The sequence below is a fragment of the Lissotriton helveticus genome, chromosome 1_1, assembly GCF_964261635.1.
Source record: "Lissotriton helveticus chromosome 1_1, aLisHel1.1, whole genome shotgun sequence".
NCBI classification, from domain to species: Eukaryota; Metazoa; Chordata; class Amphibia; order Caudata; family Salamandridae; genus Lissotriton; species Lissotriton helveticus.
Window position 1 is genome coordinate 293,869,424 of NC_136057.1, and position 27,673 is coordinate 293,897,096.

Genomic DNA, 27,673 nt, shown 5'->3' on the forward strand with positions numbered 1-27,673 from the left:
CGTATTGCCATTTTTGACGTGACATATAATTTTGCAGAGCTCATCACCCCATGTCTGAGCTCCACAAAGGGTAGCGGGATTTAAACAATAGTGTGTTAAGGGCGGACATTTATGTTGAATGCATTTATACGACATAAGTAATGAGCTGCTAGATAACAAAAAATATGGACAGACCTGGTTGCAAAACAAATAGATTTAAAACATGCTGTTGGAAATTCTGTATTCATTTTCATGACTATGAAAAGGGAGCCACTTGACAATTAGAACCAGCCCAGGTCAAATATGAATTGTTTTCTGTGCCCATCCAGAGAGAAACATACTGTAAACTTAAAAACATTCATAAACATATATGGAAACCATAAGAAGACTTTGCTGAATACCATAAACAGTTGAGACTTGTGTAATCTGAGCGCATGGACGACTAATGGACGTGTGGGACTATATCCCATGGAGTTTGGATGAATAAGGTAGGCCTTTGTGTTTATTCAATAACCACACACATTCTGAGGGCTTTAAGACGTTAGGCGTGTGGGTTAAGATTGTGCTTTCAACATTTCGCCTTGGCCACTTCTGACCACGTGTTAACCAATGTTGCAGTACTGTTCTTTCTGGGGGAACTGTTCTCAAACGTTGTCCTGTGTCTACCCCTGCAGTGTTGTGGTGTTTGTAACATGTCCTGCACCTCCTGCCTGTTGTGCAGGGGATTCTTTGTAAAGTGACCTGGAACAACTTGTAGAGCGATTAGCACTCGCAGATTTTTAAAATGAAAATAAATCAATTGTACTGAAACTTGGAGATATGTTTGCCTTTTATTCATTAGAAACTTGGGCGGTACATGCCCTTTGCTTGTCCTCTTTTGTAGAAGTACATTACCTATGAGTTGTGTGAGACATTTCCCTGTAGGCCTGGTTCTAGAAATCCGGATAGAAAGGCCCATTTTACTGCCAAGTTTAGTGAGAAACCGGTCCTGCCTGAGATGCATTTTCCATAGGTAGTCTTTTAATTGACAAAACACTGTGAATCATGTTTTAAGTATTTACTTGTTACAGAGTACCTTTTTCTGGATATTGATTGAATGTTCTCTCCAAATTCAGCAGCCCTTTCCATACCTTTTTAGGTTTTGCCTACGCAATGCGTACGAAGTACGCATGCGCTAGCAAAATCTTATGTTTTGCTCTGTGGGGTCGGGTATCCGCCCCCTCCTCGCCCCCTCCTCCCATTGGCTAGCTCCATAAATGGAGGCTAGCCATTGGGAGCCGGATCTGTCCGTCAAGGCCGGACCAGATTCGGGGGCGTTCCCGAGAATTTTTCCCTTTTGGTGACGTCAGCCGAAAGCCTGTTCTCGGGAACGCCCCCGAATCTGGTCCGGCATTGACGCCACCCGGAAGAAGTCCAGGCGAGTGCTTTCTTTTTTTTTTTTTTTGCCCGTTCCCACCCCCTCTCCCGCTCTCCCTGTCTCCGGCCCCGGTCCCGCACCCCTCCCGCTGCCTCTCACGCTCTCCATGTCTCCGGCCCCGTTCCCGCCCCCCTCCGTGTCTCCGGCCCCGTTCCCGCCCCCCTCCCGCGCTCAGTGCTAAAGTGACAAGTGTGCGGCTACAAGAGAAAACAAAGCATCATCCGAGGCACAACACTGCAAAAGGTAAAAAAAAAAAAAAAGACACCCATCCACAAAAACAAGCGTCACGTCACTGATTTGTTATACTGATTTGAGCTTGGCGCCTGCAGGAAGGAAGGCACGTTGTGGTGTGTATGTAGTTTGGTGGCAGGGAGTTGTACTATACTTCGCGTGCAACATCTAACTAGCTCCGGAATGCGCTATTCCCTGACCTTCGGTGTACCATGAAGGGCCGGATCGAACTGACCATTAAGTTCCACTTCTAGCCACGCTCCCGCCATTGCTTGTCTCGACCTTTTAAAGTGTGCATAGCACGATCGTTGTGAGCGGCAGCGCCAGGCACTTAGTTCTTACAACGTTTATTTGGGAGGTGAATATAAAAATATTGTATTTGATGTTTTTTTCTTTCAGCGCGAGTTACCTCCATGAAAAGACCGAGGCATATGTGCCATGGTGTGGACAGGGTTGCCCAAAAGCTTAGCTAAATTGGACGCCCCTCCCCTTTCGGATTTTCCCGGTTTGAAGTTAAGACATTGTTGGCGGCTGACCCTCCCCCACATAATGCTGGACATGCCATGCGTTCTGGCCAGATCTCTTCACTGTTGCGCCTTTTCACGTTAATAGCAGACCTTTACTTAGATTTTTGCCGACTGTTGTTGTTCGTGCAATAACACGCTGTCCATCCTCTCTACACGCTAGTCCCAAACCCTGCACCCGGGACCAGTGTCACATGCTCCTGTCTCCCACCTCTGCCCCCTAGTACCTGTGTCTCCATGCGTCTGTCCGCCCTGTGCCAGCCTTTCCTGTTCAGACAACCCCGTCACTTGCTCAGTCCTCACCTTCATGAACAACTTCCTCTTCGCTCCTCCCACTCCCTGTGGCTCCATCACTCGCTCTTCCCTTTCACCGCACTCTCCTTCTCTCACTGCCTCTCTCTCTTCTGCTCATACTCTCATCCCGTCACTCGCTCTTCCCTTTCACCGCACTCTCCTTCTCTCACTGCCTCTCTCTCTTCTGCTCATACTCTCATCCCGTCACTCGCTCTTCCCTTTCACCGCACTCTCCTTCTCTCACTGCCTCTCTCTCTTCTGCTCATACTCTCATCCCGTCACTCGCTCTTCCCTTTCACCGCACTCTCCTTCTCTCACTGCCTCTCTCTCTTCTGCTCATACTCTCATCCCGTCACTCGCTCTTCCCTTTCACCGCACTCTCCTTCTCTCACTGCCTCTCTCTCTTCTGCTCATACTCTCATCCCGTCACTCACTCTTCCCTTTCACCACTCTCCTTCTCTCACTGCCTCTTTCTTCTGCTCATACGCTCATCCCGTCACTCACTCTCCCTTCAACACAGTTAACTCTCTCCAATGCACCTCTCTCTCACCCTAATTTGTTTTTCCTTCTTGGCTCTATCTCTATTCATTATCCCTCCCAGACTCCTCCTGATTCTATAGAGCACTTTTCAAAACATTTTGTAACCATCGTCCATTTGCCTGAGATTACGCTATTGGCATTGTAAATGACAATGCCATTAATTTATCTGTTTTCAAAACGAACACATAAATACAAAATTTGTCATTGACAATGCCAATAGCTCTAACTTTGTCAAAGGCAAAACCATTGCATTGTAAATGCTTGTTTAAGTGTAGGCAAGTGGTCCGTGGAAACACTGCCTGATGTTAAAAAATGTTTTTACAAACGTTCACAAAAGGGAACCCATTTGCGAATGGGTTCCTTCCTACTTGAAGTAGGCGGTAAAACGTGAGTGTTTTGCAACCGCATTTTGGTCGCAAAACATTCACACATACCACTGTAATTCGGTATTAGGAACGTACGCTAAACAGGCCCCTTCCTAATAATGAATTGCAAACCCAATTTGTAATTTGGTAACAGGTTACCGAATTGTAACTAGGGCTTTGTACATGGAACAAAAGGGCCCTTTTTGAGAATCGGGTCATTTGCGATTACAAATAGTCTTTGTACATGTCACACTAAGTCAGAAGGTAAAATCTTAGACCAGGATGAAACTGGTTGGTGTATCCGACCCAGGCTCCACTGCTGTCAGCCTCAAACTGCGCCTAGGTCTCAGTACCACATTGAGTATCCTGAGCACTATTTTCCCTTAAATATTTTAAGACTCATATCTCCGGTTCCTCTTATTGGATTTTTGTCATTGTCTTTATTAAATTAAACTATTATTCTAATTCAGTATTTATTTGCATTTTGAATTCATTATTGTTTGGTGCTGCAGCTGCATTAATACTTAATATTTCACAAACATTGTCCTAAGTTAAGCTTGTCTGCTCTTAGCGAACAGGGGGGTGACTTCGAGGTTTCACCCTGACAAGAGTTACGATTATGGCTTGAGGTGGAAATAAGAATCCACATTTTTACAGTCTGTAAACCAAAGGGGGGTAAAATAACTTCCGACAATATTAAATGTAGCACGTGTGCGACATTTCAATTTTAACTTAAGACGTTTATATGATTCATACGGGTCAATCCCATTTTGCATATATTGGATACAGCTGTGATTTACATACAGAAGTACATATTGTTTTTATATACAGAAGCATCCCTGTACAGAAGGTTCCTAGTAAACATAAACAAAGGAACAGATCCGAGGTAAGGGAAAGCTAACATTTGAGACGTCATGTGATGAAACACCGAGTAAAGGACTCATTAAGTGTTTCCCTTATTTGGAAGTCACAGAGAAAGGCATCCCTTCACATGGAGTAATTGTATTTAATTTGGAAAAAACCTTTTGGAGAAATAAGCTTGTGGAAATATAAGGTTTTAAATAATTTAAGGACCATGATGACAGAAATATGTTAGTATGCTACTATATACAATAATTACTCATATATATTTAAATAAATAATTCTATATGAGACAACCCTGAAGAAAATTCCAAATGGAAACTAAAATGCACTGGCTATTGTTCTGAATTATATGAACACCGAGCTAAATGAACGTATTGAATATTAATAGAATCCGGAGGTAAAAGTGCAGATGAATTTAAGGAGATGAACGGATGCAATCGATAGCACTTAATTATATGCGACTAAACTAAAAATGACGATTATACTGTGAAGTAGATATTGTTTGCATACGAGTGCACTTGAGTTTATCGGTCTACAATCAGGTTTTAGTAGGACCATTAAGAAGTGCTGGCAGCAGTAAGCATCAGAAAACTGTGCCATATGAGACAAAGTGCTATGCAGTATTTGAAATCCAACTCTAAACCCTTCTCTCCCCTCCCAAAGAATGGTGCGCCTCCTTCCCAGTTAAAAGTATCAATGTTTGAGAAGCATATTTTCCTAGAAAGTCTGTTGAGCAAATATCCCTGTTAAAGTTTTTTCCCTCTACAGGTTAAACCTTGAATGATAAATCATATTGCTGTAATACATAAAGTATTAGATGATGGGACTATCTAATAGAGAAGGATTTTTTGAAACCCCATGCAGTCTGTAGAGACTTTTGTAGATCAACCATCATTTCTTCTAGCGGTTCTACTCTGGCAATGATTGCATGCAAGATTGAGTTTAGATCTCTTATTCAATATTTCTAATAGTAACTCCTCAACAGATAACAGCCTAATTAATTTTCTGTGATTGAATGGCAAACTTTGTTCTCGTGAAGCCTTTGACCTCTTGTCATCATGTGCAAGAACAAAAAGTACAATGGGAGGGTTACTGGAGTCAGCCTCTGTAATAACAATGAACACTAAAACGTGGTCAGAAACTTTCACAGAACCAGCTAACCAGCCTAGGGATAGTGATCTAACAGGAAAAGGCGACATGCCAGGGTCCAACTGATAAGGTATCCGGACCGCTCTCTAACAAGCTCACCTTCCTGCACCATGTTATTTCTTGAAAAAGCAGACTATGCAGAACACACCTCTAGACTACAACAGAGTAAGCCAAAGCTGTGTGCAGTCACTTCTCATGGACTTACCGCTCCCTCTGCAAGAGTTCCTCAGCTCCTCAAACATTAGCTTCTCCAAAGCATCGTTCACATAGAACACGCCTTCCACCTGTGAGGAAAAAAAGAACGAATATTTGATCAGTCACAAGAAGTTATAAATGCCCACCAGGGTAAAATTTGGTTACTTACAAAATGTACCTCAAGAATTAAGGATTCCTCGCACTGATAAGTGCAAAAGGAATCGATTATCTGGACCAGAAAAATCAAGCAGGTCAGGTCTGGCCGATGCTGTGATTCTTGACATGGTGGAGGCTGTTGTGCCTGCTGTAGCCACTGATGTGGCCCATGCCATGCTTGCTGTTGATTTGCAACTAGGGTGACAGATGAATTGGCAGCAGTGCCGAAAGCTTTAATGGATGCTGTGACCTCTGCTGTAGTAGGACCTGCTGTTTCTGTGGTGGTTCCTACTGTTGTGACAGCAGTTGTTCCTGCCTTACTGGAAACTGTCTCTGCTGGCACTGGCTATGTAATTATAGCAGTGGCGATTGCTGTTACAGCAGAGGCTGCTGACAGCTGTTTTTGTCCCTGCTACGGTGACAGTAGTGGTCGCCGCTCTGGCTCCTGCTGCTGGCAGCAGCTGCGCTTGGTGCAGTCATAAAAGCTGTTGATGCTGGGGTGGTAGGGCTGGTTGCTGCCATGGTCTCTTTTGTGGAAGTAACTATGGTCGCCATTGTGGTCTCGATGTGGGTACAGCTGTGGGAAAAACTGCTATCACTACTCTGATATGCCTGCATCTAGACTAATGCAATTACCATAGTAACAACTGCTATGGTGGTGGCTGTTAGTGCTGAAGTCCTGGTTAATGTTGTGCTTCCTGCTACTGCTGAAATAGTGGATCTATCACAGTAAACCAACTTACTTCACCCAAACCTCTTTGACGCAATACTTATACATCATCCGCCATCCACAGGAAATGTAATCTCAAAAGAATTAATAGCCATCACGTTCCTCTAATGTTTTAGAACGCCCTACTAGCATTTTCAGAAAGAACTTCAGGAAATGATTACCACATCCTGCACCCGCCTTTTCTGAAAATGTTTGGGACCCACTGTCGATGTGAAATATTGTAAAATATGCATCTTATAACACGCATCAGCGATGGTATTGAGCATCTGCATGAGAGCCACATAATCCTCAAAGATGCCTCTAAACTGGGCAGCCACCAATTTGAGCAACCGACTAATGCACACTTGAGCAGAAGAAAATGCTACCGACTTCCTGAACAAACATGTACTGCTTTACAAAGACCCACAGCACGGCCTAGCCAGCATCCATCAAGTACAATCCATTGCCACACAGTACAATGGCCTACTCTACCTTTTTCGGCCAATACTAAATATGATGCTCCTTAAATAATAAGAAAGGCAAGCAAGCACAATGGCAACAGCCCGCTTGGGCTCTGGTCAACAAGAATCCCGGTGCTGCAAAGGAATCCCAGACTCCAGGGAGCACAACTATACACATGGCAGCAATGACCTATATAAATGCACGTCATCCAAGTAAATCACTTGGACTGTTTTTCGGCTTCCAAACTGCACATAATAAGCTTCACAACTTCATTCTATGTAACCACCTAAAGCACCTATGTCCTCGTGTTTACTGCTTTTATCTTAAAAGTTCTTGTAGTCTTTCTTGCACAAATGCTCATCGCTACCACTAAAACAACACATTAAACCCGATTATGACTCGGCTGCGTTAGGGGATGAAAAGGAATGCAGAATCACTCTGCATCTGGCACTGTTAACCTTCATCTGGTATATTTAATCTTACCTGGGTGAGAAGGGTGCGTAATGTTCTGACGTTAGTGCCTCCATTAAAGTGGCTCAGTGACGGAAGGACAGCACCATTGGCCCGCCAGGGTCGTCTTCATGGGACGAAAGAGTAGTGCTACACTACCCTGGGATATCTTTGAATGCTTGCATTTTAGAATAGGTGTTGTATTACACTAATGATTGCTTTTCATGCTAGACTGTGTGACAAAAGCTGTGTGGGTAAGAAGGGCAATATTATTTCCATGCAAAGCTAGAACCTTTTCAAGTGTCACTCATCACAACTTTGATAATGCCTCCATATCTGTACACCTAACTAACCTATGCTAACTGCTCTACCTGAATTCATCCTGCGAGTTACTCCCTCAACGATGCAATTCATCCACGAGGCGGCTCTACTTTGGTATTTATAGGATGATTGAGGGCTCAGGGGCAGTGATAATAGTCGGTAGGGATTTAACTAATACAAAAACCACAGAAAGCATGCACAAATAGAGGGAACGTGAGAAGGGACTGGTGAGCATTAAAGGAGAGTTGCACCTAGCCTTACGAATATATGGAATAACTGGATCGCCAGTGGTAGACTTACTTCTTCTGATTAAGGGCTACAACCTAATCTGGATCAGGTCAAGGATCAGATCCAGGTTATCAGTTTGCCTCTGCAAACTCCTGACCTCACACCTCAGCAGTCAGTGAGGGCATGTGAAAAGCTGCCGAATAATGTGTTGGTGGGTGGAAGAAGGGAAACATTAGAATGCGATTTAAATCAGAGGAGAGGTGCTTGAACGGAGGGCCACAGAGCATAACAATCAGTTTGCTGGGTTCCTGGAAATGTCCAGGAAGCCTCCTCCCACCACATTAGAGCACAAGTTTCTGAGGGCACATTCTCCAACTGTCCAGTTGCCACTTATATTTAAAAAAAAACCTGAAAATCATTCTACTCTGGAAAATATCTGCATTACTTCCTCAACCGGCTTCCTCACCAGTCCTTACGTCGTGAGTGATTGCTCCAGTAGACCGAATAAGTCATCAAGATAAAACTAATGCCCGTCTAACATCACGCCAATTGGCTATGTCCTGAACTGTCACGTAATAAACATAAAATGGAAGACAGCTCACGTCACACCCTTGTTCTTTTGTTTCTGTGCAGGTAATGGTAAGCCGGCACAGGGAAGTCATGAGATGAATTATTCAAGTATTTGGCTTTTTAATAATTAATATATAGAAGGAGAGTATGCTTTATGGACTCCATATCTTATATACTGTGACTTTGTAATCATTATACTTTTTTCTGCGAGTAATTATTAATGCCCAGCAATGATAGTAATTAATTAAAAATCTACATTAACAATTAACTAATTCTAGCTCAATCCCGACCATAAAAGTAGTAGAGAGGGAAGTATGCATAGGCACCTGGATCAATAGAATTCCTATATCCTTAATGTTTTTTTGTTCAGCGACTAAATGGCACAAATCGGACATTTATACGATACACACAGGTACGCCGAAAACATGGACGCAACACAATACACAAAATGATAAACGGCAAGTGGGAGGCAATGTGTGTGGATGACTGCCACGTTGCACTGTCAGGAAAACCACAGCAGAGTGTTATTAGCCTTACACTGCCCTGATACAGCAACCTACATTCGCATGCGTAGCCAAAATAATGCCTTGTAACAACGTTGTAGTAGAGAGTATGCATAGGCACCTGGATCAATAGAATTCCTATATCCTTAATGTTTTTTTGTTCAGCGACTAAATGGCACAAATCGGACATTTATACGATACACACAGGTAAGCCGAAAACATGGACGCAACACAATACACAAAATGATAAACGGCAAGTGGGAGGCAATGTGTGTGGATGACTGCCACATTGCACTGTCAGGAAAACCACAGCAGAGTGTTATTAGCCTTACACTGCCCTGATAGCAACCTACATTCGCATGCGTAGCCAAAATAATGCCTTGTAACAACGTGCCCAATAATGTTCTCGTTGGGCTGTGTGAGGGAGCGCATGCGACTTCAGGCTATACTGGTACCTTCATGTTAGGCACAAAGCCCTTTTTGATCCTCCAGCAGTTCTTGTGGATCTTGTCCAGATACTGGAGCTCGTCATTGTAGCTGCGGCTCATAGTGGTAGCGGCTTTCTCTGCCCCTTTCACACACTCTCAGTGCCCCAGAAAGAACCGGTGTCCAAGTACACACCGTGTCGCAGGCAGATGACGGCTTTCGACAGACGCAGCCTGAAGATGCAGAAGCAGGGCTTGTGACGTCATCTCAGTGGGCCTCAGCACTCTCCGCAGCTGCGTGTCAAATCACATAGTTCTACTGATAGAACGAGAGAGCTGACCTAGTGCTCTTACCTTTAGCGCTGTCAGGCGCCCAAAACGGAACTTTAGAACCCTAACTTTTCATCTACAGCAGATTGGGTCTATGAAAAAAACGGTACCCGATAAATTACACAATACACGCCTTAAAAGTTTAGCGTAACATATTTTACGGAAATTAATTATTAATGCGGCTTTCTACATTTTGTAAATCGACGAAACAACGTCTAAGTAGGAATTGGACACCCTTCCCATTCCAACATGGACGTACAAGATACATTTGTATTTCTCAGCCCAAGCCTATTATCACGTCGGCAATATGTCATTAGGACTGACGTCATTGACACCGCCTCTTCATACGTCATCTCTGTCACTTTCTTTCCCCTCCCCTTTCTCAACCACCGTGGCTCAGAACAATGAGGTTCCTTCCGATTCTCCCCCGTCACGTGATAAGATGGTCCCCGCCCATTCTCCCCTGTCACGTGGGTTTGTTTCTCGGACCGCCGCTTCAAAGAAACATTTGGAGAATAAGGAAGGTGGCAGCGAGTGTCGGCCCGCCTTCCGGTACAGCCGCGCCGGCCTCTTCTAGACTTTACCAGGAACATTACGACCTCAGGTACAAGCTAAACAGTAGGCGCCTCGAACACGCAGACCTGGTGCATATTGAGTTTGTAATGTGGAAATTGCACTCAGCAGAAATCCTTGACTTTTCTGGCGAGGTTGTCAACTCTTAGTATAGCTGCTAAGTTTTCAGATAGTTTATGTGTGACATAACATTTGCATGTGCTTAGTGTACTTATGAGTGACACCATACAGAAAAATGGAGACAGTGTGAATGGCACACATACTGTTTGTAATGCAGTTTTAAAATGACTTGAATTGTCGCAGTTTTCTCTGCCGTAGGCTGGGACTTCCTAGCAATATCAATATACAAGTAACTATTCCTAACTGTGCAAGCCATGATTCAGTTCTGTTTCTCTTTGGTTGCACGCACACATGGTAACCCTCGTTGTCAGTATAACACATTAGTATTAATTGGTAGTCCATCAGCAGTGGATCTGCACCTGTCCTGCAATGTTAGGTATTATCATGATGGTGACACCTGCACCGGTCCTCTCTTTGACCAAGTAGAAGATGTTACTAGGGAGTGAGGGGTAGGGGAGAATCAATCTGGGGTTTGTAGAGCGCGCTACTTACCTGTGAGGGTCTCAAAGTGATGGGGCGCGGTGGGGTTTCGGACTCCTCCGATGTCACCCGCAGAGCCAGATCTTGAAGTCTTTTCTGAAGGTTTGCAGAGTAGGGCTTCGTCTGATGCTGAGGGGGAGTTCGTTCCAGGTTTGGGCTGCGATGTAGAAGGATCTGCCTCCCGTCTGGCTTTGTGTACGCAGGGAATTTCAAACAGGGATTAGGTCAGCGGACCGGAGGTATCTTGGGGGCGTGGAGAAGATTCTTTCGTTGAGGTACTGGAGTCTAGTGTTGTGGATGTGGAGGGCTTTGTAGGCGTGTCTGAGCAGCTTGAAGGTCACTCTTTTCGCTGGGGAGCAAGTGGAGGTCTGCTGGGTGATGCAGTTGTGTTGTTGGATGGAGAGGATGAGTCTGGCTGCGGTGTTCTGGACAGTCTGGAGTTTGGGAAGGAGAGATTTTGTTGAGTCTGGCATAAAGGGCGTGTCGGTATTACAGTCTGCTTGTGATGAGTGCGTGGGAAACGCGGGGATGATCAAAGCCTGGCCGTTCTCGGGAGGTGACACAAGAACAAATATGCTTACTTGTTAATATAAGACTGAATATAAGTCTGAAATCGGCAGATGTGAGGCTGATTTATATCCCAGAAAAATGAAGATTGATGAAAAGTGGACAACAATCTGACGACTATTACTTTACTTCGTTTGGGACACTATTGGTGTATGTGCTCAGGGCACAGCTTAACGTTTGAATGTTTTTAAGATGCTGGGTTTACATCCTTACCCTTAGAGCACTACGTACGATTGGATTTATAAACTTGGGGGCACATAGCCTTGTGCGCCTAATTTCCCCATTCACCCCCTTAACTTTCAACCATTTGAAGGTCTTGTGGAGTATGCAGAGGGTGTTGAAGCATGTGGAGGATATGGTGTTGAACTGTCGGTTTATGGTGAGAGAGGAGTTCATTAATCTAATCAGAAGTGCTGCGACTCGGTAAGTATGGGTCCCGTCTATTTAACACACTAATCTTAGATTTAGGGCCGGCCTTGGGCATGGGTGATTTGAGCGCAGCATGGAGTTGCCTGACTTAATGTCATGCAAGCATCAGCCTGTCCATTCCACTTGGTCTCAATCTGGTTCCGTTAAAGATTTTGTAATCAGCCCTTAATGTACCTCCAGCATAATTGTTAGCACCCCAACAACCAACCCCCTGCCCTCCTCACATCTTCCTCACACCTCCTACCGTCACACTGCAGTGACACCCTGCCCCCACAACAAACACCAAATTTTCTTTCTGCTCAGGACATAATATCAGTGGGACCAAAATGTCAAGTGTCTACAACATTAAAGTCAAAGAAAAGCGTTGCACAAAGTTTGACTTTTGTTTTAGAGTTTTATGCTGTTATCCGTACCCTTGAAAGAGGGAACATAGTGGAGGAAAAGCAATTTTTTTAAATAACTGTACCTATCTCATAGAAGGTTGATTTACTCCTAAACCAGATTCAACCTCTAGCAAATATACTCATATGGTCATAAATGGAAATGAATTTAACAAGATATCATTTTCTGTGAAATTTACCTTTTTGGATATATTGCTGGGACTAAAGACCTGCAACCGGTGCCAAGAAAACAAAGGCGCCAAATCCACATGATGCTGGTCCAGGTGCTTAGTGTTTGTTTATGTATGTTTAGCCGACCTGCGCCAGATTCCATCTGTAGCAGGTCGGGTAGGTGTTGGCCATGTGGTTTGGCCTCACCACACAGGACCCCCAACAGAATACACACACACATTGTGGTTATACAATTGGCAATGGCCCAGAGCGACGATCTGCCCATTTATTTATCATCCCGGACCGAGCCTGACCCTCTGTGTGAGGGAATTGATACTTTGTAGGGTAGAGGCAAGGGGCACTCTACATCTCTCCCATCTTTTCAAATGTTCTTGCATGAAAGAAAATCTGGACACTTGAGCCAGACTCATAGTCTTTCAGTGTCTGACTGGGGACCAGGTGTGGCGGAAGACCATACTTCAGGCTCCGGGAGATGTTATCAATCTTATGCCCAGCAAGCCGGGGACCTTCTTAGTTGCACGTGTCCATGTGAGGGGAAAGTGGGGGTATTTCTAGTGCTTGCCCTTTCAGATGCTCGTTGAGTTTTACACCTCTGCTGGAAGGTGGAGGTCCGGTGATACTCTTCCTCGGCTTCAGAATTCTCTTCAGCAGCATTCTCTGAGCGGTCTATGGAAGCTGCCACCTGTTTTAACCATGAGATGTTTCTGGTGATCACCTCCTTCCACTGTGACCATGGTTTCGTTGATCTTAATCACTTCCTGTGCTTCAGTCTTGTAAGGGGTTCAGAACTTCACCCAGAATGTCTGTCCTTCATGAGAACCGGTGCTCTGATTTGTAGAGTGGGTTTGCCTGGCGACACTGACTGGCCTTCTTATTGGTGGCTTTTCTCCGGGATTATGTAGCTTCAACATCCATGTCTGCCGGTCGCCACTCGGTGTCAGCCAGGATGCTATCCCGTGTCGGCTTCCTAAACAATTGATTTGCCGGATCCCAGTTCATCGTGCTGTGAGGGATTTGCTGGTACGCCCGTAGGAACTTGTGCAGGCAGCATTCAGCATCTTCGCCGAGTTCCAGCCCAATCTTCAGAGCCCGGTTGAGTGTTATCATGAATATCTCTGCCTCCCCGTTAGCCTGAGGCCACTGCAGGGTGATTTTCCAGTGGCGAATGACCAGACATTCTAATTATTCTTTTATTATTTATTATTTTTGTTCCAGTTTTTTTTTTTATTGAAAAAACCTTTATTTGTGACAAAAGGATAGGAAACGCAGCATACTGCCTACATCCGCAGTAGGGCCGGCATTGCGATGCATCAAACGTTTAACTGATCTAGTGATGCGGTAGGGGAGTACACAGCAGGCCGCCTACAACCCTTCCGGGCCGGCCGCTTCAGTTTGAATATTAGGTTGTAAGGGCAGTAATATCATTGCAGTGTCACATTAACAAACAACGACAATGATGTAATGTAAAACAGTCATGCCCACAAACGTATTGCGAGTAAATTGTGTGTATTCAAAGTGCTGGTGCAGTCTAGTCAAGTGAACATGGAGTAGCTTGACAAGGTGTCCCATGTTCTCCAATGAGCGAGGCGTATTGGCGAGGGTGGTAGGCCTGTCTAGCAGGTGGTAGTCATTCATTATGGTGCCGCCGCGTGTGTGTCAGTAGAGTGCTCTAGTAAATAGGTTTGGAGGGGACCCCAAATGTCTTTCGGCCTTGATGAGGGGGACTGAAGTTCAGCATATGTTTGCAATTGTTCTTGGCAGTAGACCAGGTCTTAGAGCCAGTCCTCGAACTTCGGCGCCCGTCCTCTTCCCCATCTACAGGCAATTCTCCTCTTTGCAAGAAGTAGCGCAAGGGAAATGTATTTACGCATTTTAACAGGAAGGGGTTGAGTGTATCCCTATAATGCAGTGAGGGGATCTACAGTAATGTGCAGGCCCGTCATAAGATCTAGAGCAGCCAGAACCTCCGCCCAGAAGTTCTGTATGGGGAGAAAATCCCAGGCCACGTGTTTGAAGTCAACCCCTTAGCTGCCGCAGCGATTACAATGGTCATTGTCCCGAAGTTTCAGTCTGAACATACGCGCTGGTGTGTAGTACAGGCGATGGACATTTTTTTAATGTATTATTCTACTAATTATTCTTTAATGTCATGTCCCTGTAATGGTGGCCTGTTGTCCGACTTCACTTTGTCAGGAAGGCCCGTCATTGTAAACATTTTCTTAAGGACTAGCTTGACGTGGGAAAATGCTATGGACGACACCACCTCTACCACTGGGAGATTTGTGTGCGAGTCCACTATCACTTACATGGTCCGTCCATCCAGAAAGCTCCCAAAGCCAATATTGAATTTCGACTAGGACTGGTGACTGGGTTTTTCCGTCGGAATCGGAGCCTTGATGGTACATGAGTGACCGTTGTGTACCTTGTTATCAACCTTCGCATCCATGCCTGGGACCCAACACCCAAGTGGGCCTTCGTTTTCACTGTTCCTTGGTGCGCCAGGTCAACCACACAGAACCATAGGTGCTTTGGTATCACAGTTGGCTGCCCACGCAGCAGCAGGCCATCTTGCCTTTCACTGAGTTCACTCCTCGCTCTCAACAGCTACTCCTGGGAAACTCGCTAGTCCGGTGTCAAGGTCTGAATCCCATCTAGGAAGCTTTGCCATTACCTGTGGGCAAGGGCTTCTTTCGCTCATGTCAGGCTTCCGTCATTCTTGGTGGCTTCACCTATCTCCTGGAGAGTCAGGGCCTTGGGGCAGGCATCACTCATTTTTTGTTTGAATATATTTTATTATTTTTTCAGCATTTATTTTCAGTACACAATTATGTAGTGAGCAAAAGGAAATGTCACACTTAATCTGCATAGCAATATAGCGACAATACAGTACAGTGATAATACATAGCGGGGTATTGAACACATATCACATTTCTTTAGGCGAAATTGATGGAACAATATGCATAGAAATGGAGGCTTTAGATAGTGAGATGTCGCTCGGTATCGATAGTAGTGCAGTCTGGGGTGCGGGAATGAGATGTGTTGTGAGGCGGCATGTTCTTGTTGTCGCGCGCCTTCCCCGGGTCTCTCCCGGCAGTTAGCATTTGGTGTGTCACCTATTATATTGCTGTATAAGGAATGCCGAGGGCTAGATGGTTATCGATAACTAATACAATATACACTATTTTGTAACAGACGTGCCGAAGGTAAAACTACCATGACACCTTAACTTAACCATTAGGGAAGAAATGAGATGGGACAAAACGGAGAGAAAAAAAAAAACTCTCCAACATTATGAGGTGGTGGGGGAGAGACTGAAAATAAAAATAACATAAGTAAAATAGGATGAGGTTGAAGGGCTAGTGTGTTGTGAAGAGTGTCAATGTGTGTCCGTGGAGGTAAGCTTCCGACTCCGGGGCTAAGGTATTGGACAATAGAAGTCCTGTGGGGTTCAGGTTCCTCTCAGGGGAGGGGGAGAGTGGTTTAGCAGTGTCTAACAGACGCTAGTGTGCCGGTGTCAGGAGCGCGGGGGTTCTAGACGGCTGTCGCATTACGACTCTGCAACAACACCTCCCTGCATAGGTATAGGTTGCATCTTGCTCATATCCAAGATGAAGGGGTATCGATTGGGGCATGAGGCATTCCGTCCCGCCCGCTGCCCAGGGCCGGCTCAGAAAGGGGCATCATCTAGGTGATTCCCCGATCCAGACTCGCCTGTTGGAAGGATTTCAAGATATCATCCCAGAGTTGCGCAATGGGGAATTTTCTCAGTCCCGCTGTCTCCTCCCTGTGCAGTGTGGCGCTTTCCGCCCTCGCCCAGTTAGCAAAGGAGGCATACCAGTATTTGGCCTGTGGGGGTTCGCTCTTTTTCCAGCGCTTGGTAAGTAAGCGTTAGGCCGTGACGAGTCCCATGTCCTAGAACCTAGCCGGTACTTTGAGTTTAGTCCTCTTGTATAGCCCCAGGATACAGGCCTCCCATGTGTGTGGCAGGTCTTCGCCAACACTCTGCTTCAGCAGTGTTGTCACCGTGTTCCAGTATGTTTGTATAGTGGGACATGTCCAGAGCATGTGTAGGAGGTCCGCTCCAATCAGGGAGCATCGTGGACACCCAGCTGTAGTAATCGAGAAGTATTTGTTGATGTTGTCTGGCGACAGGTATGCGCGGTGTAGGATGTAAAATTGTATGATTTTGAAGCAGGAGTTGCGTGGGACATTAACAGGGCTGGCCAGCACCATTGCCCATTCTTTGTTCGTCCATACCCTCCCCCTATCCGCCGCCCATTTGTCCCGTAGTTGTTGGGTGGAGTGTTGTGTGTGCATCAGGAGAGCCTGCGCTAGCCAATGGACTACGTGGGACCCATTGCCCATAACATGGAGGTGTTGCACGAAGTGGTGCGTTTGCAGCTCCTCTGATATGTTTCCCCAGGGGTCCGCAAGTGTGCGTGTTATAGACGCATGGAGGAGAAACTGTCCGGCTGGCAGGCCTGTGTCCCTGACCAGCTCTTGAAACTGAAGCAGGGCACCGTCCGCATATAAATCTCCCAGTGTTTCCACCCCAGCCTGCACCCATCTCTCCAACATAGCCTTCGTCACCACTCCGCCATCTCTCGGGGTGCCCAGCAGAGGGAGCGCTGGGGCATGAGGCTTCACCTCTCGAGTTAGTTTCAAGCTACGCAGAAAGCACCTGCGAGCTACCGCCACGTGCACCTGCGACGGACAGGGAGCCCTGGTCAGGGGGTGAAACAATGTACAGATCTGTGTGTGGGTCCAGGTGGTGGCGTCCGTGGCAGTGTCGCCTAAGTTCCTTCCACTCAGCCAGCCCGTCACCCATTGTAGCTGCGCTGCCAGATAATACAGTTCCAGGTTGGGAACCGCAAGGTCCCCAGCTTCTGTGGGCACATAGAGCTTTGTCAGCGCTACATGAGGTCTCCCGGTGTTCCAGAGGAGGTTCCGGAGCGAGGCTTCTAGTTCCCGAAACACCCGGGTTGGAACATATACTGAGATATTGGCATAGTAGTATAATAGCCTTGGTAAGACTATCATTATTGTCAGTGCAACACGACTGGGCACATTCAGAGGAAGGGTCTTCCAGAAGGTCATCTGCGCGTGCAATGAGGAGATGGCTCGGATCAGGTTTCCCTCTAATATGTCAGACGGAGTTCTATAAATGTGTATTCCAAGATACCTAAATATAGTAGGGGTACCAGGCGAGTCTCCCGCCATTGATGCGGATGTCACACTCCTGTGTATCGGGGCTGAAGGAGTACGCTCCTGATTTTGCCCAGTTGACTTTGAGTCCCGACATGGCCTCAAAGGTCCGAAAAGTATCAGACAGGGACTGCTGTATACAGGTCAGGTCCCTAACGTAGAGAAGCAGTTCATCCGCATATAACGAGACCGCTTGCAAGCCGTCCGCCAATGCGATCCCCAACTCCTCTCCCTGCGCTCTCAGTAACGCTGCAAGAGGTTCTATGGCCATGGAAAAAAGCAACGGAGGCAGGGGGCAGCCCTGTCTAGTTCCTCTTCGCACCCAGATCGCGTCAGATAACAGCCTGCCCGTACGCACACTTACTGTGGGTTTTTGATATAGTAAGCCAACCATGTCGATGTAATCGTCCCCTAGGTCATATTTCTCCATCATTGCCCTGAGATAGGGCCACTCCAAGGAGTCAAATGCCTTCTCGAGGTCCAGCACGAGGCACCCCGATCACGGCCATTGGTGGGTGGCATATTTTTGCACTCTGAATAGTCTGCGGATATTATAAGAGGTGCTGCGCGTGGGTACAAAACCATTCTGGTAATGGTGTACGAGAGTTGAGACCAGGGGGGCCAGACGTTGAGCCAGGGTGGAACAAGTCTTTTATAGTCACTATTTAGCTGTCAAGCTTGTGAATATGGTTGCCTCGGAAACACCATGGAATTGAAGCACTATCCAACTCTCCCCCTCACTGGTTCACTGCTCCAACTATATATATACTGGTAGCAATAAGTGATGCCCGTGTGGGGAAAGCAGGGAGACAAAACAAGGTAAGGAGGGGAAAACACAGAGTCTTCGTATACAGTCTGTAGGATCGTCTGCTTGCGGGACAGGGAATCTTCTGGTAATCTTTATCTAAAGAAAACAAAACATGTAAATAAATAACCAATCATACAGATCTTCTTGTAAGTGAGTGTGCCAGGATGTAAGTGACTACCTGTGCAGAATCTGTAAGGGAGTAGAAATCACCAATGTCGTTCTCTTCCGCAATGCAGGACAAAATGGGCAAACCTATACAGGAAAAACCTCTTGGTAAGTTTCGATCTGATTCCCGTTACATAATACCTGTATCACTCACACATCATAAGAGCGCTATAGATACCTTAAGGACGGGTGTATATGTTTCTCCTGTTAATCTTCACAAGAGAAAGAATAGGGCGGTGGAACTGTATACACTCTATAATAGAGAATGCAAGACATCAATATAAAAAATCACTTATACCCAGGTATTCATATAGGTAACACTAACATAACTCCATACCTGTGTGGAGAAACTAAAAATGCTTCAAAAATAATCCCAAAATTCAGAACCTTCTGAGTTAAATACAAAAAGAGCAAAAGGCTCACTCCAAAGACTATACCAGTCTTAGAACAAAAGTACTCGAGTTAGAACTCGGAGCTGGCACATAAATATATACAGAAAGGATAAACGGCAAGCGCCGTACGAAAGATTAACTAACTGCCAGGTCAAGAAGTCACAATACCAGAAACCACCAGGAGAACAGGAGCTTCGCAACACCGGAGAGCCGAACACCGAACCCGACGAGGAACCGCAACGCCACCACCGTGACCCGGAAGAGAATCAGGAATCCAGTACCCGGAAGGAACGCGAAGCGCTCTACCAATACTGAGGAAGGACTTTATACATGTTGTACGCATGCGCCGATCTGCGCGCATGCGTTTGGCTTCTCCCAGACGCTTTGCCAACCATTCCTCTCGTCAGGACCGCCAACCACGTCACTGCCGCTTGTACAGGCACGACATTAGCAGGGCCAGCGGCCGGTATGAGCCCATGCGCGTGCCATCCCTGCCAGGTTTTAGGAGGGAGATGAGGGTGGCTTCGTTTAGCGTGGGGTGGGGGGGGAGAGAGGAGTCCTCAGTGGCAGCTGCATACATTTTTAGCAGCTCGGGAATCAGAATATCAGAGCAGGCTTTGAAAAATTCGGCAGGTAGCCCGTCCGGGCCAGGGGACTTACCATTTGATAGAGCAAAAATGGCAGTGCGCAGCTCTTCGGGCGCAAGTGGTACTCCAAGGTCACCTTGCTGTGTGGCGGTCAATCTCGGTATCTGTTTTTCTGAGAGATAGTCTGTAATGTCCGTGGCGGGGACCCGTAGTTGGGAGCGATACAAAGCCTGATAGTGGCCTGTGAAAGCCATGTGTATTTCGTTCTGTGTGTACTCCACCTCGTCCCTGTCAGTGCAAATTGCAGACACAGGCACTGAGCGGTCTTCCTGTTTAATGAGCCAGGATAATAATTTCCCAGGTTTGTCGCTGAGGTGATGCGTGCGCACCGAGTGGGCTGCGTAATTGATATGACAGAGCCGTTCCAGCAACCGCGCATGTTCCGCAAGCAATGGTCCATCAGCACCTCTTACCGCCTCTTGCTCCCGTTAGAGCAGATCGGTCTCTACATGTGTCCATTCCCCCTCTAGTTGTTTCTGTATATGCCCCTTTGTGCCCAAGCAGTGTCCCCTGATCACAACTTTGAAGGCGTCCCACTCAATCTGGGGGGAGGACGCCGTTCCAGCGTTCTCTTCGAAGTATTGTGCTGTTTGTTAGTACGGGAGTCACGGAAAGGGGCATCTAGGAGTAAGGCTGGTTGTAATCTGCAGGTGGGGATAGGCGGGTGCGGGCGCTCCCATGCTATGTCCATTACGTGCGGATTATGATCGGAGTGGGTGCGGCCCATATAGTGTGTGTCTACGACAAGGGGGAGAAGCTCTGTAGGGGCAGGCATCACTCATGATTATCTCTTTTTTTTCTGTCTTCATACATGGCAGTGGCCCAAGATCTGAAGCTGTGTACAATCTCCCTGGGGTAGGCAGACCGGGTAGCTTCGTCTATGAGATCCGCATGGCCTTTTGCCAACTATTTATCTGGAGATATACGCGATACCACCATTCTCCAACATAGTTTAGATGTGCCTTAATCATCGGACATGTTAAGTGGCATCTCAATTATATTCCCCTGGCATGACTCTCCCCTTGAATGTTTTGTGTCAGTCGCCCATATTGGGCCCCACTTTGCTTTTCTTTTAACGGACCCCCCTATGTAGTCGGCCCAGCAGGTGTTTCTTACATATCTCTCACAATCACCTTGATGAACTCTCTGGTCCCTTCATCTTCAGCGTTCAGGTTCCTCCCTTCTAGAGATGACGGATGCAGGGACAGGTAATCCGTGGTATACCACCTCAAAGGCTTTGGCCTATAATTGTTCAGCCCACCTCTCGATCTGTGGAGGGGCTAGTCGAGTGGTGCCGACAAACAGTGGAAGAAGCGGTTTGTGGTCTGTGACATCCTTGAACTCAAGGCAGCAGAGGTATAAATGAAAGTATTGACAGACCCATTTAATGGCGAGGGCCTCATGCCCAATCTGAGCATAATGGGTTACCATTTCCGACAATGCCCAACTGGCATACGCCACTGGGACCCACTCTCGGTCCGTTCCTTCCTGCATGAGGACGGCGCCTAAGCCCACAGTGCTGGCGTCCACTATTAGTTCGGTCTTCCTCTGAGAGTCAAAGTACGCTATTGTGCCTTGTCATGGAGGGCCTCTTTGATGGCCCGGAACGCCTTGTCAGCTGCAGGGCTCCAGTCCCATGGAACAGTGGTGCGGGTAAGGGTCCTGAGCGGCTCTGACATCATTGCAAGATTCAGACTAAATCTCCCACAATATGCCAACCCCAGGAAACTGCAAACTTCCGCGGGGTCTGGAGTACCGGTGCTTCCTGGATTGCAGCCGCTTTCCTGGGATCAACTTTGAGCCCTTCTCGGGAAAAGATGTATAAAAAAAAAAGTCTACTTAGCTTTGATAAAATGAACATTTGTTTTTGTTTTTGTGCAAGTCAGGCTGTTGTCTGCTAGGCATTGAAGGGTAGCCCTCAGGTGGACATAGTGCTCCTCCAGGCTTTCTGATTATATCTGGATGTCATCACTCAGGTTAATGGACCCCTGCAGTCCAGAGAGGGTTTCTTTTATGGCATTCTGAAACACCTTTGACACAGACGAAATGGCAAAGCTCAGCCGCATGTAACACCGAAGGCTGACATGCGTGGGAAATGTTGTAATGTAGCGACTCGCAGTGGTCAGTTTTTATTGGTGATAACTGGAGTTCAGGTCTAGCTTAGAAAATCATTTTGCCCCATTGAGGGCAGCTTCAATACCATCCATCATTGGCATTATATGGCGCTGCAGCCTGATTGCTTGATTCTGGAGCCTTCTGTCTACACATAGGTGCGTAGCGCATGGCTGCTTTGGTTTTAGTGCAATGACAAATGGAGACACCCAGGGCATGGGGCCATACACCTTCTCTATAACCCCAGGTTCCTCCAACGCCTTCAACTCTCATTCCACCTGCGGCCTTGTCTACCTTTTTAGCTTCCCAAGATTGTGGAAGAACTGCTGGAACTCAGATAGGAGTGCATCGGCATGCAACTCGTGCACCTACTTCACAAAGAAGACTAGCTCAAGATCTTCAGTTGTATGGATGGCATCCGAGCAGTGTTCCCTTTTCGCCCTCCGTGACATGGAATTTCGCCCTTGTGCGATGCCTATAGCTTGTGATGTGCACTTCGATTGTTCCTCAAAGCAGGAGGTGTTCCGTCCCTCCTCACGTGTATATCTTTGCCCGGCTGGGGGTGAGTGGTGAGTGCGATGTTTGCATTATTTGGAATCTGTTACATTCACTGATGCTCTGGTGTCAATGAGTGCGCTCATCAGAGTGCCGCATATGTGGACCACACACTTGCTCCTGGCCCTTCTTGTTAAGGACACCATAAAGATTTCATCTTCTTCCTCGTCCTGGAAAGCTCGTGACTAACTAGCTCTCTCGCCTCTGCAGTGTCTTCGAGCAACAGTTGTCGCAGGGCTGCACATGTTCGTTGTTGTGACTCAGGTGCCATTTAGGGTCTCGCACTGCTACACACCTTTAAGAAATATTTGACTTTCCTGCATTTCAGGCAAGTTTTCTCTTTGGCAGGGTTTGCACTACCCACTTTGTGTTCAAGGCTACAATTCTCACAGCTACCCCCAGGCTATGGGGTTGGCATTTGGCACGCAGTGCCCGGGCGTCGTAGAATAGTGTAGGCCCTTTCTACTTCGACGTTCGGTACCTTCTGGGGGACAGAAGCAGGCATTGCCTTGACCAGAGCTGCTTCCAACTCATCACCTCAGGTATTTTATAGTTTGTGCGAGCAGGCTATTATGACAATATCATCCAGCATGATCCCTGGTTGGCAGAAGATCACGCGCCTGAGGACCGACACCCCTGTATGATTTGCGATCGATCGGATCTCCTCGTGTTGGTTTATGTTGGTGCAGGTACTTACTAACTTCCACAATTGGGCGTAAAACATATCCACCAACTCTGTGCTCAGTTGGAAGGCTTGGCGTAATTGAAATCGTTCATACTTGGGGTTGAAGTGTTGGTTGAGGATGTTCACAGCCTTATTGAAATTGGTGTCACCCCGATATTTGATAGCATCTCAAAGAGTTCATACAACTCTGTACCCCGGAGTGCAGGATTAGGGATTGTTTCTCAACCCCATCTGTTTCTCGCTGAAATAGTGCTGTAGGCACCCAATCCATGAATGCCATCTTGGCACCGCTGTGGCGGCATGCGACAATTCGCTAAAAGGTGACCGTGGCATCACAGAAGCATGAGCATACTGGTATGGGTCCATGTGTGCTTGATTTGGAGGGTTCTGATTCTGCTGTTGCTCACTTATGCTTCTGAAACCTCAGGTACGTAGTGCTGAAACTGAGGTATCGCTTGGGCCAGAGGCGAGGGTGCGCAGTGGTCTGGAAGTGCAAAGTAGCCGTGTTAGAAATGGGGGTCTCCAGTTGTCAGAGGTTTACACTTTTGTCCAAGTATGGACCCTTCTAAAATAACTCCTGCTCACCCCCTTGGTAGCTTGGCATGAGCAGACAGGCTTATCTCAGAGGCAGTGTGTATATAATTTGTGCATGAAAACAGTAACACAGTGAAAACACTACAAATGCACACTACATCAGTTTAGAAAAATAAGCAAACTTTATCTTAACCAGCAGACCAAATAAAACAAATATCCAAAATATAATACTGTAAAAATAGTTATTGTTCCAAATACCCTTTAAATTGCAGGAAAAACATGACAATACAGTTCCTGGGACTCTGTAGCTCTGTCTGGGGCTACAGCAATACTTAATACGACAGAGTCTGACATTTACAGCCTACCGCAGCGATAAGGGTTAGGTAAATCGTCGACAGACTCGGAGACAGAACTTTTTGTTGTTGCGGCTGATACGATGGTATTAGCCAGTCAGGGACAACCGTTGCGATGTGAGATGGAAGCTTTGCAGCGTGGGATGTCCTCACTGCTCGGTGCAGGCAGCGGCTCGTTGATGGAGTCAGCTAGACCAAGGCTTGTGTTGCAGGGTGAGACTTTGCTGGCAGGTCACGATGCGGCGACGGAGCCGGTTGTTGTTCAAGTCTGGCAGCGCGTAGTCGATGACGTCAGTGCAGCGTGTAGTGAAGCGGTGCCCACAGGACAGGGTGCAAGCAGCGGCTTGTTGATGGAGTCGGTGTGACAGGGGAGGCGGTGCCCCTTATGGTGCCTTCAGGACATGGAATCCTGAGACAGACTCAGTGGCCAAGTTGGTTACCTTTTTTTTTCTGGCGCTACTAAAACAAGAGGTGCCCAGAAGCTTGGTGAGGTCTTGGATGTTCCTGAGACCTCGTGAACAGGGGGCAAACTCCACTTCAAGCCTTTAGAGATCTTCCTCAAGCAGGGGCCACAGCACACAGCAACGGTCTTCTCCTTTCCTTGGCAGAAACAGCCACTGCAGGCCAACCCTAGACAGCACACAGCAAAGGGGCAGTACTCCTCCTCCATTTTGTTCAGCTCTTCTCCTTGGCATTGGTTCCTCTGATTTCCTAGAAGTGATCTAAAAGTCTGGGCCCCTCTTTTTATACAGCAAAATCCTTTGTTCTCTGGTGGCAGAGAAGCCCTGTGCTCAGTCAAAACCAGGTCTGTCCTCTGTGGTGCAGCTTCCTTGCAGGAGGTGGAGACAACATTGTGTCAGGCTGACCAGGCCCATTCAGGTGAAAGGAAACCTCCTCCCCTTACTCTAATAGCAGCCCAGCCCTGACTCATTCAGAATCTCTGGAGCCGCTGGTCATCCTCAGCCCCTGTCTCTTCCAAAGCCAGACAGTCCATACACAACCTAGCAGAGGCCCACTGGATGGCTAAGCAAGAAAATACCCACTTTCTAGAAGTGGTATTTTCAAACACAGAATGTAAAAATCACCTTCACTAAAAGATGCATTTTACCATTCTGAGTTCAGCCATACTAAGCTTTATTATCCTACCTTGTTCCCAGGGGTAGTTATGTTTATAAGGTGTTATAAGCAAACTACCCATTCTATATTATGGGAACAGGTAGCCTTGCAATAGTGAAAATGAAATTTGCAGTATTTTATTATCAGGACATGCCACACACACCAGGGCATGTCTTACCTTTTACATACACTGCACCCTGCCCCAGGGGTACCGCAGCCTACCTTAGGGGTGACTACCATGTAAGGGAAGGGTAAGGCCTATCAAGTGGGTGCCCTTGCCAAGTTGACACGGCAGTACTGGCTACACACAGATACTGCAGGGGCAGATCTGAGTCACATTTAAAGGCTGCTGATGTGGGTGGCACAATCAGTGCTGCAGGATCACTTAGCAGCATTTGATTCACATGCCCTAGGCACACACAGTGCACTGTTTTGGGGGGCTGACTAGAAAATCAAATATGCCAATTATGGAATCACTAATCCATAACAATAATTTACAAAGTAAGCACTTGCACTTTGGCACTGAACAGCAGTGGCAAAGTGCCCAAAGAATCTAGACCAGCAAAAACGTAGTCCAGCACACAGCAAAAACACCAGAGGCAAAGGCAAAAATAAGATGGGGAAACCCACACCAATGGTGCCAGGTCTAACACGTGTCCCCTCCAGCTGTAATGTGGGGAGAACTAACCCACCTTCTTGGGAGTTCTCTTCACTAAGGCGGAAAAATCTGGACAGACCATCAGCATTGGCACGTTCTGTACCAGGGCGGTGTTGCACCGTAAAATCCATCCCCTGTAGGGAAATTGACCACCTCAAAAACTTTGGGTTTTCACCCCTGACCTGCATCAACCATCTGAGGGGCCTGTGGTCGGTCTGAACCCGGAAGTGAAAAAGCATCACGTTCCAATGCACTCCACCTCTATTCCCGTGGAAGTAACATCCTATGAGGCCCTACTCATTTAATCTGTGATCTCGTAATCTATTGTTGGCTGCATGTTACTTTGCCCCGTTTGAACTTGAGTGTTTTTATTTATTCCCTGACTACTTTTTAAAAATATCTGTATTTTTCACTTACCCTGCTGTAAGGCTCGTTGCACTTGCCACTTTTTGCCAGCACCCCGGTCCACCACGGGTTTTCCCGCTTGCTGTGGAGGGCGCCGGCACAGATTGTTGGTCTCTCGTTCATTGGAGACCGAGGGTCACGCGCTTGGTCCTACTTTAGGCGCCACCCTATTTAACCCTCATGATCTCTTGCGCGCTCAGCGGGCGTGCGCCGAAGTAACGCCAAAGTCAAGCCCGTCTGCGCCCGTCCGCGATGAGTTGGGGCCAGGGTGGCTGGCCTATCCACCGCCTGATCTCAAGTAAGTGTCTGCTATACCAGACAGTTTCTGCTCGCGCTGAAACCCTCAAATAAGCCCTGTCATCATATCTCTCCCCCAGAGGCTTTTTCAGAGAGGTTGGGCTGTGGATGTCAATTCAGGGGCTCTGGAAAGGCGAATCCCCGAAAGGCACCGACCACTGGTGTACCTAAGCCCTCCCCCAATATAATCACTGAAGAAGGGCTTCTTATTAATGCAAGGTCTCTAATAAAAAACAACATTGCTATCAGGGACTTTGTCTCACTTAGAAAGCCTATGTAGGTGTTTATTACAGAGACCTGGGCATCAGATGCCTTGGGACCTGACTTGGTAGATGCAATTCCTTCGGGTTATGCCCTGGCAAGGATGGATAGAACTGGCCGCCGATGAGGAGGAATAGGAATACTATATAAGGATTCCCTTTATATGTCGTACTGAATTTCTTTCTACTCCTTCAGACTCCTTTCAGGCTATGTACTTTTCCATCAACTCTACTCCTTCCGTCTCTTTTTCTGGCCTCCTGTTTTACAGGCAGCCGGGCCCTAGATCTGCTTTTAGCCAGGATTTGATCAAGCTTTTAGAGCCATTTATTGAGAGGCCTAATTTTACTCTCTTGGGAGACTTTAATTTCCATTTGGAAAATATGGGATCTAGAGACACTCTTAAACTTCTGGAAACTCTGGATTCCTGTGGTTTGACTCAGCTGGTGGTCGGTCCCACCCACCTGGCTGGTCACACCCTTGATGGAGTCTTCACTAACGATTCTAGGCTGAAGGTGGGACCTCCAATCCCGCTAGCCCGATCTGACCATTTGGCCGTCCCTTTAGAATTGTCATATCAGCATGCAACTCTTTCTCTTCCGGATGTTAGGAAGTGGGAACTCAGAAGGAACTTTAAAGTTATTAACAACGAGGCTCTCTTTCCCTTTTTGAATAAACTGATGTCTGTTGAAATGCAGGATACGAACTCTGCTGCTCCTCAATTAGCAAGTACCATTTCTGGGGCTTTGGAGATCTTGCCCCCCCCCCACAAACAGCACTACTCTGCGAGAAAGAGCCCTTCGGCTCCCTGGTTCTCGGACAGACTCCGGCTGCTGAGGCAAGGGTGTCGTAAGCAGGAGAGGCTCTGGCGGGCTCGGTTGGATCCCTTGGAGAAGGAACAACATAAACTTCTCTTAAAAGAATATAAGCTAGCTATCATGGAGGAAAAGAGGGCCCATTTTGCCAATATTACTGCTTCTCTTAACTCTCCTAGAGACCTTTTTAAAATCATAGACACTCTCTCCTCCCC

At 46.9% G+C, this 27,673-nt stretch overlaps 2 protein-coding genes across 2 annotated transcripts in view; one reads left to right on the forward strand and one right to left on the reverse strand.

The window, feature by feature from the left end:
* Positions 1–10,036, reverse strand: part of LOC144798387 (RNA-splicing ligase RtcB homolog) — a 93,954-nt gene extending 83,918 nt beyond the window's left edge. The window contains exons 1-2 of the mRNA XM_078669269.1: positions 9,413–10,036; positions 5,569–5,647 (exon numbers count right to left, since the gene is read on the reverse strand). Of these exons, the coding sequence (XP_078525395.1) occupies positions 5,569–5,647; positions 9,413–9,505 (172 nt within the window). The 5' untranslated portion in view covers positions 9,506–10,036. The remainder of the gene's footprint in view (positions 1–5,568; positions 5,648–9,412) is intronic.
* Positions 10,037–10,115: 79 nt separating this feature from the next.
* FBXO7 (F-box protein 7) overlaps positions 10,116–27,673 on the forward strand; it is a 136,765-nt gene continuing 119,207 nt past the window's right edge. The window contains exon 1 of the mRNA XM_078669386.1: positions 10,116–10,316. Coding sequence (XP_078525512.1) covers positions 10,117–10,316 — 200 coding nt within the window. The 5' untranslated portion in view covers position 10,116. The remainder of the gene's footprint in view (positions 10,317–27,673) is intronic.